Genomic DNA, 15,756 nt, shown 5'->3' with positions numbered 1-15,756 from the left:
GTGCTTGTTTAGGGAGTAACAGCAGCAATAAAAAGCCAGTACCAAACCTGGCGTGGTGGTGCACGCCTGTAGTCCCAGCACTTGGGAGGCAGAGGCAGGCGGATCTCTGTGAGTTCAAGCCAGCCTGGTCTACATAGTGAGTTCCAGGACAGCTGGGGCTACAGGGAGAGACAAAAAAAAAAAAAAAAAAAAAAAAAAAAAAAAAAGCCTGTACCTGTTTGGTGCTGATGTGTTTCCAAGCATTTCTGATCTGTGGTTAGTTGGATCCATGGGTGTAGAACCCGAGGATATGGAAGGTGGACTGTACTTAACAACAAAAAGCAGCTCGTTTAGTCACAAAATGTGCTTTTGAATTTTCTGTAAACTTGGCATTTCAGTGTGTGCTTTATTTTCATTCTTAGAGCTAGGAGGCCAACATGCAGACCAGTCTTCCTTATCCATTAAAAAACAAACTTGCCCCCTTTTCTAAGTATAGAAATTCTTCTCTTTATTCTTTCCAACTATGGTATTAAACACAAGCAGCTTGCCTACAGAAAGCTACAGGCAAACTTTCTCTATAAGGTCTTTCAAATTGTTTTCTTATGGTGGATTTAAAAAAAATGATAAAAAAACAGGCTGAGGACTTTTCTAGCATGCACAAGTCCCTAGGTTGGTATGTAGCCATGGGGGCAAAATAAGAGAAATGTTTCCAACCTTTGGAAACCACAGATGGAAGGGCTCCCAATGATGGGAAAGGCTATGGAGGGGAGGACTGAGGTGACTGCTGCTGGGCAGCAGGATGGAGTGTACACTAACCAATCTATGCTAAGTCTTGGAGGATGCTCTTTTAGCTATTCCATCCAGACAACAAGGACCATCAGAGCAACATCGCCAAACACTCAGCTGCACACAGCTGTCCTAGATACAGACCAGATGGGCCAACCTAATGCCATTGCTGAAGGTCTAGGAAATGGCTACTTGGCCAGTGTTTTTGGTCTTAGGTGAGGTAACTTTTTGGTGGCATTTCTCATCTGCCTGCTGCTAACACCAAATGTGACTCAACACCGCCAGAGCAGTGGCACTCTGGGGAAGTTGAGGCCACCTGGTACAGTCTTCCCAGCACAATGCCTGGCCCCAAGCTCTGAAGTTGGGGCTGTCAAGCAGGTGGAAAGCTGAATCACAGAAACACCTGCTAAACACTACTTTCTTCAAAGCTCTAGAATCAAGCTGGAGTCCTCTGCATTTAGGGGACACCCAATGTGAGGCTCGCTTTGCAGAAGCCTGTTTGTGGGCTTTTCTGTCTCAGTTCTCCTTCATTTCTTTATAGATTCCAGATGCACAGCTAATTTTATTTGATTTACAAAAATTAGCTCTGCATTATCAAGGCATGAGCATGTCCAAACCCATTCATGTAGTTTAATTAGTACAAAAACAGCCAGCTGTTAATGGCTTAAAGAACAGATCAAGTTTGCTCCCATGACTGCCTGTGGAACAGATCCTGTGGGGTCTCCCATGGAGCCTGCAATTTGAAACTTTCAGGGCAAAGGACTTAGGTTTCCACATAGCAGCTGCCTAAATTAAACCTAACTCAGAAGTGCCATCCACCACATACTCTATTGATGCACAACCTGGACCACCTCCACCAGGGCTGGGTGATGCTGCCTGGAGCTGAGGAGTGATCACACTTCCCACATCACGCATGTTCATTCACCCTGGCCTACCACCCTGTTTTGCAAACACTGCAGCTCCCAGGAGTGGACTTAGTGGTATCAGATTTGTGACCCCTTAGATCTTCGCTAGTCTCACTGGTACACAGGACTGAATCATGACACCAAGAGTTGTACTGCTGGGTGAATGAGAGCAAAGTATGACACTTTACCCATGGACTCATATCCTTAGCCCTTAACCTATGACTTTGAAAGCAGGGTGGAGTGTTGTAGATTCAGACTGCTGTACTCAACTCACATGAATGACTATGAGAAACAGAGTGAGGCCATCCAAGCTACTGTACGACTTGAGCTACTTACAAGCCCACTCAAACTTTGACATGAATCTTAAAAATCTATTTAGCACCTTGAAGAAACCCCTTGGATGGGATCTAGGTCCCTGGAAATTGCCCAGAAGTCAAGGAAGTTATGCAGTATGTTCCTTGTGTTTGGAAGGAATGGGTTTCCTAGGAAAAAGGCACACACATGACTTCTTTTATGTCTGGAAGAGACTCAAAGGCAGTGGCTCAAAGCTGGCAATTCTGGGAGTGCCTTAAGAATGCATGCTCCTGGCCAGGCGTGGCACATGCCTTTGAGTACTCTGTGAGTACAGGTCTACATAGCAAGTTTCAGGCCAGCTGGGGCTACAAGAAGACCCTGTCTCAAAAAGACAAAACAAACAAAACTCCCCCAAAACAGCATGCCACCTATTCTTGTCTTGCCCCTCACTTAGAGTCACCTGGGCAACTGTGTTTTAAATTTTATTTATTTTTTATGTGTATGAGTATATTGCCTGCATGTATGTAAGAGCACCCATGTTGTGCAATGCCCATGGAGGTCAGAAAAGGGCATCAGATCCCCTGGAACTGGAGTTTCAGACAGCTGATAACCACCATGCAGGTGCTGGGAACCGAACCTAGGTCCTCTGCAAGAGCAGTCAGTGCTCTTAACCGCTGAGCCATCTCTCCAGCCTTGTTTGGTTTTAAACATATCAACCTCTGGTACTTTCGCCCTTCCCTCCTTGGTGACTCTATCAATCAGCAGTATCTGGGCCTCAAGGCTGCACATGGCACTTCTCAGACTTACATACATGGCCTTCCTTGGGGATTGTCAGACTAAAGTTTCCCATGTGCATGGATCGGGGAGGGGCTTGGGATTCTGAGGTTGCAGATTCCTCATCCTGATCCATACTCCCACTGCCCCCATCTGAACTGGTGCTTGGACTTAAGACAAAAGGAGTCTTCAGCTGATGGTGGGGCACCCCCTCCCTTTGGAAATTAATACACATTCATTGTAATGAGTTTATTTGGTATAAAAGGATAGGGAGATGATTCTGTTTACTGTTAAGGACCAAAAACCAGTCTGTAAAGACTACACAAATTTGGGTGAGCTGTAAGATGGGGTGGGGTGGAGACATGATAATACATAGCATTATTCTGAGTGACCTCCAGCTCTTCATTCTAACACTTGAATTGAGGATGGACAGCCATCTCTTCATATTATGGCCGAAACAGAATGGAAATGTGACTCAGTTTATCAGCTCCTACAGGGCAGGCAGAGCAAGAGGCCATGTTCACCCAGTGTTGGAGGGCTCTACTCCACACAGAATGGATGCTGAAGGTGGTCAACACTGCTGCTGGTGGGCTGGTTCCTAGTCCCCAACTCCTAGGTCCTGGGCTTCTCTTGATTCTCAATGATAAGTCTGTCAGTGGAATACAGTTGGCCAATATGGACCTGAAGGCAAAGACAAAACACAGGTTAAGAACTGTAAAACTCTATCAGCTGTGAATGATCAGGAAAAGCATTTCTGACTTGTTTGGTTTCTTTGAGACAGGGTCTCACTACATAATTCAGGCTAGCTTTGAATTCTCCATTCTTCTGACTCATCCTCTTAGTTCCAGGATTCTAATATATGCAATCCAGCCTGGTCTCATTTCTGACAAGTACTTACCTGTTAGGACAGGCTGCTCCCTCTAGAAACTGTACTATGGGGCAAAGTTAATCCCATGTGCCTTTGCTAGCCCATCATCTACTTCCCACTCCTCCTGCTGTGGGAGGTTAGAGATCATCTCACAGCTCTTTCAAATGGCACCAGTGGCTAGTCGTGGTGTATGGAGATGGCAAGGCCATCCACTAGGCTCCTTGGCTGCTGGCTGCAGGCAGAGCCATCCAGGTGTACAACTTTCCACTCAGTGGGAATTCCTTCCTTACAAGTGCTTCTCCCTGGGAAAGAAAATCTTTCCATAGAGAGTAGACTTTGACCTGAAGGGAGATGCACAAGGCTTGGCTGCTGTCCCTGGTGGGGCTAGTGGTGGCAGTCTGGTCACATATTTTCTGCCTTTCCTGCCTCTTTCTGTGTTGTGTCCTTTTCAGTTAAGTGTCTCTGCTTGTGCCCCAGTGTAGGGCTATAGCTTGTCCTTTTGCCAGGGCAAAGTCTTTGTCACAGTTTTCTTCTAAAGGTACTTCCTAGGTGATACTTTTTTTTTTTTTTTTTAAAGGAATAAGTAGAAACGGGGAAGAAAGTGCTGAGCATTAGGACGATTGTGTGGATCTCAGCATTTGGCCACTATCTATGAAACATCTGGGGTGAGAAACTGCTCTATAAAATTGAATGAGAGAACATTCCCAAAGGTCAGGGCTACTGTGCCCTGGGGTCAGAATCCAGATTCCCCCAGAGTTCTCCTTCTGCCTTAGGACTCTTCCTTAAAAAGAAGGCCTGGGCAAGGGAGCATGCTTTTAACAAGGGACAGAAGCCCCAGCAGGCCTCCTGACCGCCTCGGTTTCCCATGCATTTGCTTGGTGCTTGGTCTGCACTTGAGCAGACACCCTGACAGACAGCTAATAGGTGCCCTGTACCGTTAAGAGAAAGCAAACTGAGAGTTGAGAGCAGCTGCACTGTCTAAAAAGAAAGTGGACACTGGGAGTGCAGTGACCACATTGGTATTTCAGTCACCTGGAGCGTCCATAGGGGCCCTCTTGGCAGTGTTGACAGTTACTCATCCCATGAGTGACTGACAGGACTCAGTACCCTTTTCAAGGCTCCAGTATAGGCAGAAGCTATGGTACTGTGTAAGTACTCAGTAACAGAGGTGTCCTGAAGTAGGATAGCTGTTGTGAGTGCACACAAGACTCCGTTCTTGTGAGGAGCAGAAAGTGAGGACTGAGAAGGAATTCAGATGGCAGAAAGGGTTTGAATCAGCTTTTTGATGCTCAGCTTCTGTGACAAAAGGTATCGTCCTCCTCAGATCTACCTTGGATGCCTCTGTTAAAAGCCATGTGGTCTCTGAATGTCCATGGGTTGATCCTTATGTTCTATGTCTGACACAATGGAAGAAAGATGGAGTTCAAGAAAGACACTGGGCAGGGGCTGGGGTGCTGGGCTCTAGTCCTGGTTCTGTTACTCACTGGGGAATCTTCTCCTTGTCCTCCCTCTGGTCCCAACAACATCCTTACCTGCTAAATGACAGGCCTGAGTACTCCTAGGTGACTTTTACAATTCCCTGCTGCCCCAACAGTCTGAGCTCTCACCAAAGTCAGCAGATGTCAAGAGAAGGGTGTGAGGTCTTTTGGCCAGTGAGATGCCTCCGAGGGTGAGGTGTCTGAGCTAGTGAATTGTGAGGTTTTGGAGCCAATGGTGTGCCTCTTAGTGAGATTCCCCCAGCCAGAAAGGTACTTGTATGGGGTGAGGTCTCTGAGCAGCTGGTGGGAATCTGGCCAAGGAACAGGCATTGCAGACATCTGCAGCATATGGAGGTGGTAGTGACCTCCTGCCTTCTCCTGACAGGTTGGCTTTCCTCTTAACTACTTACTACCATGGGCCAGCAGCTCAGGTGTTATCAAAGCCTGCTCCCCTCCCTCTGTAGCCCATGTAGACCACATGTGGTCTGTGCACAGGGCCTGTGTGAGGTGATGCTCAAGCTCATGCTGTTTCCCCTTCTTCACCCCTATCCCAGCTTTGGGACTTCTCAAAGGCCAGGGCATCACTGAGCCTTACACAGTCCTAGCAGACAAAGGGTCTAGCAGACCACTGGGTAGTGAGTGAGAAGGAATCTGAGGGCCAGGGCTCTGCAGCACAGATGGAGACAGGCAGGGCTGCTGCTTCCAGCTGAAAGGCTGGCACCTTCAGTACACAGCAAATAGGCGTTTGCTGAACAAAAGACCTGGCAAAACCTGGAGGAGCACTAGGGGGCAGACCTGCTTGGCCCTTGAGCTGAAGGGTGAGCACCTTCTGTCCAGGCACTGGGCTGGGGAGCTCTGACACGTGAGTCCTGCCCTTGATCTGGCCCAGGGCACAACACAGGTCTAGAAGAATACAGGTGAGACAGCCAGAAAGGATTAGGGAAGACCTCTCAGAGGCAGGGGCTATAAAGCAAAGCTTCAGGGGACAACTCAGCATTGAGCAGCTGGAGCTGGGGCAGGGGTGAGAGTCAGTCCAGAAGCAAGGACAAGCATCTGCAGGACTAGCAGTACAGAAATACAAAATATATGGCTCTTGGAGAATGTCAAAGACAGCAAGGGGCTCAGCCTGGAAGCAGATGGTGGGATGATGGGACAGAGAGGAGAGAATAAAATGAGGAAGGCTTGGGCTGTACTCTGGGTGCCAAGTCATTCTGAGGAAAAGTGAGGGCCATTAAAATGTGAGCAACAGAGGACTGATTTTCATCTACGGTGACAAAGACCCCCGTTTTACTTTTTTTTCTGTTGCCATAATAAAATACTCTGGAAAAAAGCAACATAAGGGAGAGAGGGTCCCTTTAGTTCACAATTTCAGATTACAGTCCACCGTAGCAGGGAAGCCAAGGCAGTGGGAACTTGAAGCAGCTAGTTAATCCACACTCAAGAGCAGAGAAACCAATGCACACATGCTCAGTACTCAGCTTCCTCTGCTCAGTCCTGAGCCCCATAACAGGGATTGGTGATGCCCCCCTTTAGGCTGAGTCAAGACACTCCCCCATAGACATGCCCACAGGTCAAATTGATCTAGACCAGCCCTCATTGAGACTCTTCCCAGGTGATTCTAGGTTATGGAAGGCTGATAATCAAAACTAAGCATCACATTCCAGTCCAAGGTGAGCAGGAGGGGGAGTAGCTGGTAAGAGGCCAGCAGTACTTAGCCATGCTTCAGGCTAGCAGGCGTGGAGGGCACAGGTTGGTGGAAGATACGGTGAAGCATAGAAGTGGAGTCAACAATAGCAAGATGGAGGGTGATGTATGCACATGATCTAAGGCTCAAAGGAGGCCCAGAGAAGTCAAGGCATGGTGGAGAAAAGCCTAGAGCCCAGCGCCTTCTGCTCTCTGTCCAGTACCCACTCCTCTACCAGCTTCCTAAGCAACATTCACTTTATGGCATGAATTCTCCACTGTAATAGATTGGAGATGACACTGGACAGCTGTGGTCTTTGTTTCTTTTTCCTTATTAGGTGTCAATGTCTACATCTAGATTTACAGTCTGGCTACCCTGCAGCTATAGGCACCCACTGAGGCATTAGCTGACTCCATGGGGGGAATATCTGGGAAAGATTTCTTGTTGTTCTGGGCACCAGGCCCAGAGCCTGGCATACGCTTAGACAAGTGCTCTACCCCTGAGCTAACCCAAGGGCAAGTTCTTTAAAGGCTGCCTGCCTTTGCCCCCTCACTTGGTCTCCTTTCTCCTTGGATTCTGAACTGGATGGCTGGAACACCAGCAGCATCTAGTGCCATCAAAGAAGTCTGATCTGAGAGTCACATGAAGAGAATGGGGGACAGAGAGGAAGTGCCTGGACTCCTGATGTCCACGGAGCCACGCTGCTGGCTCTGGACACCTTACTGTCAGCTTTCTTCTATGTGGAAGAAAACAAGCCTTGTTTTAAAAAGGTGTTGTTATTTGGATTTTGTGTTACATAGCTAAACTACCTCATAATTGATTTGAATGTACACTGTGAATTTTAGTTTTAAACCATATGCCTGATGGGCAAAAAGGTTAGGGCCAAGAAGGAGGTGAACTGTGTCCTGTTCATACTAAAAGGAAACAATGTCTCTGTGACCTAGGTGGTGCCTTAGACAGATAGTGTGAGTGTTCCAAAGTTTAAAGCACTGCAGTAGGGACTTCATAAAAATCCTTTCTTCCTCCCTAAATATTTTATTACTTTATGAGATATAGCTCTTAATATTTTGGCATTTTTATTTATTTTTATATTTTTGGTTCTGGGGATTTAATCCAGGGATTGACTACAATCCAATGATTGTACATTATAGGCAAGCAATCTACCACTTAGATTGTTAATTCATGTATAAACTTAAAATATGCTGGGGATGTACCTTAGCCATATGATGCTTGCCTAGCCCTGGATTCAAGTCCTAACACTGTGTAAACCAGGTGTGATGGTATGGAGGCAGGAGGATCAGATGTTCAAGGTCATCTTCAGCTATATATTGAGGCTGGCTTGGGCTACATGACACCTTGTTTCAAAAACACAAAAACAAAACCAACCAATCAAACAAAAGAAAATATGTACATATACACAAGGCAGTATTTAAACTGGGAAGTGCAACTTGCTCATTCCATTTATCTTCATTAGGATCTTGCACCAATACCTGAAAGGGTATCTTTAACAGCAGTCTAGCATTTCATTGTGAAGATGTGTCATAATCTTTTTGGTTGTTCTACTTAATGAACATCTGGAGACTGCTTCCTGTTACTATCAGGATGACCACCCATGCGTAAGTCTTTTCTTGTATACATTATTTTGGTTGTTGTTATGAGATTTTCTAGAAGCAGCATTAATGGGAACTAGGCATGACATTCTCAGGGCTCCTGACACATCATCCAAACCTTCTGAGGAGGGTTTTTTTTTTTTTAATTTGCCTGTCCAATTGGTGCTCCCTCTGGTGGCCTGTCTGATGGTGTCAAAGACCTGAGCCCTGTGACAAATGTATCTTGCCCCACATAACAAATTGTGTGGAGCTGGGTGTGCTAGAGCAGGAACACAGGTACCCCTGCTGTGTTCCTACCAAAAGCTATGACACTGAACCTGACACAGCTCCTAAACGTCCACTAATCCAGAACTGGGAAGCCGGGAAAGAGGCCAAATGGGCCAAACTTACAGTTCACTTTAAGTATCAATCAGATTTTTTTTTTTTTTGTCCTTTTGAGACAGGGTCTCCCTGTAGTCCCAGCTGTCCTGGAACTCACTATGTAGACCAGGCTGGCCTTGAACTCACAGAGATCCACCTGTCTCTACCTCCTGAGTGCTGGGATTAAAGGTGTGTGCCACCACACCCGGCCCAATCAATTAGATTTTTTAAAGTCCATTTTTATTTTCAGTACTGGGGACAGAATCCAGGGCCTAATGCATGCTAAATTAGACAAGGGCTCTACTCTTGAGCCCAACCCCAAGCCTTAAAAAAATCCATTCAGATGTGTAATTTTATGGCTGGTGGAGGGGGAGAGGATGTATGAAATCAGAGCTTGATAATGTGAATTGTGTTAAGAGAGCATAAAGATAAATGAGATCCTCTCTGTTCAGAACCTCTGTCTGCATCCAGTCCTCACCTATGCCTGTGAATGGACTGCCACCAGGCTGTGGGTCTCCAACTTATGTGCCTCTGCCTAGTCTACTCTATCAAGAGAGTGACACCCTACCCTTTGCTAGGGTGTCAATGTCCATCCTAGCAAAGCTTCCCCACCTTTGGCCAGTGGATGAGGCTTCTCTAGTCCCCTCTGTAGAAGGGGCTCTCTTTTCCCTGCAGGAACACTACAGAGATGGTGACACTCCCATGCCCTGTACTGGGACTCCAAATGAATCTGTTTTAATGAATGATGGAAGGAGGAGAAAGGAGGAGACCACATTACTAGACTGAGCTGCCTTCACAGCACAGCTCAGGCTAGGCCAGGCATTGGCCATCTTAATTTGTGTCAACACTCTGTGGTGATCCCACAGTGACAAAATTGGCTAATGACAAACTTCTCAGGTTGTACACAATTCATCTTAAGTGATGTAGGTGATCTTGGTAACTAGAAGTGTTGGTAGCTTGTAGCCTGTGGTCATAAGGCTCTATGTTGGCTACTCTGAAACCTAGACCTGCTAATGATCACAAGTACTTTGGTGGTGAGTGCCTTGTGGAAATACAGAACTGATGAAGGCAAGGAATGTTCACTGTCTGTTAAACAGACCAAATAGTTTATAGTTGGCTGAAGGTTTTAAGCCATAATTCAGGGCTATGGAAAAAACCCAGAGTAGTTACAGGCAGGTAAGGGAAATATTCTGTTCACACAAGGAGGAAACTCCCCAAAGGTATCTCAGTGAGGGGTGTAGCGCTGCATTTACTGGGCCTGTGCAAAGCGTCAGTATACACAGGTCAGCTGGATTGAGGCTAAAGCACTAATGTCAGAGAGGGCTGTTGCTTGGCTGTGGGTCAGAGGGTTTGGTCAAGGGAAGTGAGGAAGTGACATTAACAGTTTCAATTTATAGTCCCCTAGAATCTCAAACTGACTTCCACAGTCATATCACCACCACTGTGTAGAAACTGGCCATTAGACCTGATCATATTTTTCTTCTATAAACTTTAGGCATTAGAGTCCATTAGAAAAATACACAGATTATTCAATTGCAAGTAGATGGGCTAACTGACACATCAGACAAAGAACCTGCTGCAGAGGAAGGTGCAGGATCCAAGAAAACAGAATTGATCCCAGGATTTGAGGTCTTTAAACTCAAGGGAGGAGAGTTGGGCTCAATCACCAGGAGAATGGGGGCAATAGCCAGGAGAGTGGAGGTGGTGAGGCCTGCCAGGGGAATGGCAGGGATCCTAACCTGCCTCTGCTGCTTTCTGGTGGTTTCACAAAGTAGCAGATGGATACCAGACATGAAGAGCACTCATCAACTGTCTCAGCTACTTCCTAGGTCCAAACAGTAAATGTCTTAATGTTGTTGGGAGGAACATGGCAAATGCTTGTTAGATGCTACTTACGTGTATCCTGGGCTTCTAAACTCCAACCATAGGGATCTCAAAGGCCTCCTCTCCTTCTAGCTGCAAGAACCTACGGAACTGCAATGATTAACCTGATATGGTGGAGGGAATGATGTCACTGACGATGAGGCCACATGGCCTTGAATGTGAGCTTTCTGGGCTGGACTTGAGGAATGACTGCTGGGTTGGTTCTTATCTCTGCCTGGGGCTGTGGTTTTCTGCCTATGTACTCCAGTTGGTCAGAACACTGGTGAGAGAGGGGCTGTATGGACAAGTGAAAATTACAAGAGTCAGAACTTCTGGCTTTGAGGCTCTCTTTGATAAGGAGAGTAAAGCCTTTAAGGAGAGGCCTCTAGATTTGCATTTAAACAATGGAAATGGTACCATCAGGCCAAGACCCACCCAGCTAAACTTCAGAAAGGAAAAAGCCTAAGGAGTCTTCTCCTAGAAAACTGCAACCCACAAAAAGATGCTGATAATGTAGATGAAGCCACCCAAGGACTTCTGGCCTCCATAGGTACCTGCACTCGTGTGCATACCCCCAAATACACATAAATAAATTTTTTTTTTTTTTTAGAAGAATGATAAGGGACTGGAGAGATGGCTTAGCAGTTAAAAGGACCCAGGTTCACTTCCCAGTGTTATCGAAAACTGAGGCATGGGATGTACCATACACAGAGAAGGCACCCAAGAGACTCATGTGGTGAAGTCAAGAAAGTTGATTCACACTGGTGGACTCGAGCAGAGTTTTCTCATTAAAAACTTGGGCTCTAACTTTAGTTTTTTTCACTTTTTTTTTTTTTTTTTGTTCTTTTTGAGACAGGGTCTCCCTGTGGCCCCAGCTGGCTTGCAACTCACTATGTAGACCAGGCTGGCCTTGAACTCAAAGAGATCTGCCTGCCTCTGCCTCCTGAGTGCTGGGACTAACTAACTATATTTTTTAAAAAAAGAATGAAATATGTGTAATCTTGAGGAAGAAACTAGAAAACTTAAAAATCTAGGTTGGGCGTGGTGCTGCATGCCTGTAATTCCAGCATTTAGGAAGCAGAGGAAGGAGGATACATATGGGATTGCCAGCCAGGAATACACAGCCATTTCCAGGGCAACTAGTGCTCCAGTGTTTCTGACTGTCTCAGAAACAAAACAAAAAGTAGAACAAAACAAAACACCGACCACCAACCACCACCACCGACAAAAACAACTCAAAAACAAGACCAACAACAGAAACATCTCCCAAATTTAGAGATTTAAAATAATCTATCTCCCACACAAAGCCTCACACATTGTAGCTCCAGATTGAGCCCTGGCTAGCCTCAAATTTCTGGCAATCCTCTTGCTTTGGCCTCCCAAGTGCTTGGATTACAGGTGTGAACCATTGTACTAAGTTTCTAAAGCAAATTTTAATGAAGTAGGAGATAAACTATGTTCACTGAAAGGCTGAATCACATAATACCAATCTTGTCAAATTAATTCTTTTTTTTCCTTTGAGACAGGGTCTCGCCATGTATCCTTGGCAGGCTTTGAACTCACAATGAACCACTTGTCTCTGCCTCTGGTATGGTGAGATTAAAGGCATATGTTGCCATGCCCAACAATTTGTTTTTAATACAAGTAAAAACCCAAATACTTGACAAAATAGCTTTAGGGCTTATTTGAATAAGCACAGAGTAGAAAAGAAAAGCTTGAAGGTGTGTGTGTTATTACAGGCTTGTCATCCGAGCACTCAAACTGAAGCAGGAGGACTGTGAATTTGAAGTCAATCTGGGCTGTGCAGAAGACTTATGTTAAAGACAAAACAAAACAAAGTAACAAACAGAACACCAAAAACAGTGATGACAAAACAAAAGAATTTAACTGTGAACCTAGAAACTTACAGCCACTTGTGAAAGAGATGTACTCTTGCTCTGGAGTGTGTTACTGAACATGTTAAAGCTGCTTCTTCTAATCATGTAATTATTAAATTTTTAAAAAAAAATTGAAAAGGAAAATTGGAAATCAGTTTTAGGATACAATCAAAACAGCATGATAGTGAGCAAAGGAGAGGTTAACTGAACAGAGCCTTCCATACTGGCTGTTTCGTAGCAGTTAAGAAAGAAAATCCTACTTTTGGGGATTTGGGCTGGACTTAAAGGGGCTATTGAGAACTATTTTTTGAAGTATCTTACAGATCCTTATATAAAGGGTATAACTTGCTTTGCAATATATTTCTTCTTGTTTTAAAAAGAGAATGTTTTAAAAAATGTTTCTTCTAAGCTAACCACGAATTTCTAGGAAGATACATGAACTTATCCTGGGCCTCTGGGTAGTGTTCCCATATAGTCTCTGAAGGGTATTTTCAAGATATCTCACTTCCTCAACATGACTACACTGTCACAGGGACACTGGAAGGCAACAGACAAAACAAACACCTTTCAGCTATTAATGAAAAATCTGGATGGAATGTAGCCTGAGGCCCCTTCCCTGCTGGCCAGCGCTCAGCTGCCCTGCTGCCCATGCCCAGTGGCCTGCACTGTTGAAGGCAAGCGCTGCATCTGGGCCCCTCTGGCTTACACCAATGTCAGACAGTCTTTCCAACTGTGCAGCTCACACAGCGATTTTCTGTGTGAGACACCATTGCCACCTTGGCTTTGTTTTTCAATGTTCACAGATAACATTACTAGTTAATTTCACAATCTTTTTTTCCCCTTAATGAAAGAATGCCTAACAGGACTAGACCCCATCTTTGAAAATTCAGTTACTGATTACATGCACTGGCAGAAAAAGGCCATTTCTAACATCAAAAATCTGGTTTGCATTGGCTGTCTCAGCAGGATCAGTACTACACAATGATCTCTCAAGTGTCCTGGTTTGGATCATGAACAACATAACTCAACTGCTGCCATGAGCTCTCTGGGACACCCTATTGTTTGCCTCATGTCTGATGTTCAGCTATAGAAATAAGCCCACCATATGATGGCCTTTTTGCATTCCAGTAAGGGAAATGTAACTATTTTAAGGAACTGTAGACTCCAAGGAGCCTGAGATCATGGGCGGCTGGCAGCGCAACCTGTTAACAAACCTTTGGTTCTCAACACAGGGATGAATCTGTTTTGAATGGATGTACATGTGGATGCAGAGGCTCCTAACAAGGCCCAGGTTCCAGGGAGTCAGCTTTTCTGACATTCACAGCCCAGGTGATTATGCTGATTGGAGAAGTCATGGGATAAGAAGGAAGACCAAGCAAGCCATTCTTCTCTTCTACTGAGTAGCATCCCTGATGATAAATGACAGGGAGTGCTAATCTAAGGAGATTCAGGCTGAGCACTTACTCTTTGTAAGTATTATTACAGAATGAATAACCTTCAAAACAAAAAACCAGGGTGGCTCATTTTCCCACCAAGAATATATTAAGTAGTCCTTCTAGAAGGTAATGGCATACACAGAACTAGATGGAGAAGGGCCTATCTGTGAACCTTACGGTGTGCAGTAAGACACTAGTGCCTGCTGCACTGTTCGCAGAGGTCTGCCCTCCTGCACCCCGAGCCTGCTCTTCACAGGAGCCAGGTACTTGTGGATGCTTCTAGGTGCTGCTCTGGACCACTGCTTGGGGTGGGAAGACAGTTACGAAACAGGAGATTCGTACTTGCTCTCAGTATAGTCTTCCAACTCTGCTGGGGTAGAGTACGGCTGGCCATGTGAGGACAGTAGACATCAACAGTGTCAGCTGCTGGCCAGGAGTCCTCAGGAGCCTCATGAAGCATTGCACAGCAGAGGTTCCATGAGATGAAAGCAGCCAAACACCAGGCCCAACTCAGCTACACAGCTGTTCTTGGAACAACAAGAGACCCAAACATCACGTCAGAGTAAAACTTGGTGCTTTGCCAGGCATGGTGACAACAAACTCTGCGTAAGCTGCCAGAGACAATGTTCCACTGGAGTACTCCTGCACTCCTGGTGAGACCCAAGCTCATTATATGTCAGCCCCTGAACTCTGCTTCAGGTCACTGCCACCTCCAACAGGCCCTGCCCCAACAGAACTGTGGCAAGGTTCTGCAAATGCCTGACCATTCCTCCTAGGATGAAGGCTTCAATGAGCAAGCTCCCAACTGTCCCCTGCTCTGGGGAGTGTCTCTGACAACACTGGTCAGCAGGCTACCTCATGTTATTTATTCCTTCAGGGCCACCCTTTACTGAGGTCGAGTAGTTATGATTTTAGTATTTGCTTTAGATGAATGTAACTGAGGAAGCAAGCTTAAAGAAACCCTTCTAGAGAAAGGCCAGTCTTGCTTTAGCTCAGGACTGCTGCAGAGGCTGTGTCTGGAGTCTGGGACCTGGCTTTTGGTTTGCCACCTTCACTAGGTGGTAACTGACTAGCACCCTAATTGGCTGGCCAATGGATAGTGCCTTTGTCTGCCTTTGTGTGATTCTCTAAGTTCTTGACTGCGTGGGCTTTCAGATTTGAGGCCAGCATTTTCATAGGTCATCCCCAAAAGTCACAGTTTTCTGAGTCTGAACACAGCAGAACTCTATTCAACGCTATAGCCCTTAAGAAGTGACAGTCAATGCTGAAAGGACCTTCTTGAGTAGGAACCAGGAATCACATTTATTTTTAAATTCAGCTTTATGAAAAGTGCTCACTTAATGGCCCATTTTATAGGCTGCCTGGGTGAGTTTGATAAAGAGTTCCCCCATGAGACACAATGAATGCCCCTTTTCTGGCTGTGCTCAATCATCATGTATACCCAATGCTTCTGGAAGTTTCTCTGGGACCATTCTACACCATTCTACAGACCCAAAAGCGACAGAGCTAAGTACTATGGACTGAAACCTCTGAAACAGTGAGCTCAAAGAAACTGAAATGAGCTCAAATGAGCCTTTTCTCCTCTTAAGTTGAAACTAACATTACCCAATGCTGTCTGCCAATTCCAGCTTTTGCTGGAACTGACACTCATGAACCAATGAACTGTGGATCTGCTCTCAGGCTTGAGTTCACTGACAAAAGCTGTGCTCAGGGGTTTTTGTTTAGATTTGTCAGTCTCAAATTTACCTTCCTATATACAGCTGTCCTTTGGGCCAATTTCTGGTGTTTTGGTACAAACAAGGCAGATGGTCCATTGCTCTCAGCAGCAAGAGAAAGGACCCT

The 15,756-nt window shown here is 45.6% G+C and overlaps 1 protein-coding gene across 2 annotated transcripts in view; it reads right to left on the bottom strand.

Moving 5' to 3' along the window:
- Window positions 1-2,972: 2,972 nt before the first annotated feature.
- Lyrm4 (LYR motif containing 4) overlaps window positions 2,973-15,756 on the bottom strand; it is a 172,592-nt gene continuing 159,808 nt past the window's right edge. For both annotated transcript variants that reach the window (XM_008831658.3, XM_017797779.2), the window contains exon 3: window positions 2,973-3,419. In XM_008831658.3, the coding sequence (XP_008829880.1) occupies window positions 3,351-3,419 (69 nt within the window). In that variant the 3' untranslated portion in view covers window positions 2,973-3,350. The remainder of the gene's footprint in view (window positions 3,420-15,756) is intronic.

This window comes from Nannospalax galili, unplaced genomic scaffold (assembly GCF_000622305.1).
Source record: "Nannospalax galili isolate Female #2095 unplaced genomic scaffold, S.galili_v1.0 scaffold72, whole genome shotgun sequence".
NCBI classification, from domain to species: Eukaryota; Metazoa; Chordata; class Mammalia; order Rodentia; family Spalacidae; genus Nannospalax; species Nannospalax galili.
Note: the sequence above shows the minus strand (reverse complement) of the source record. Positions and strands in the feature narration are given on the sequence as shown.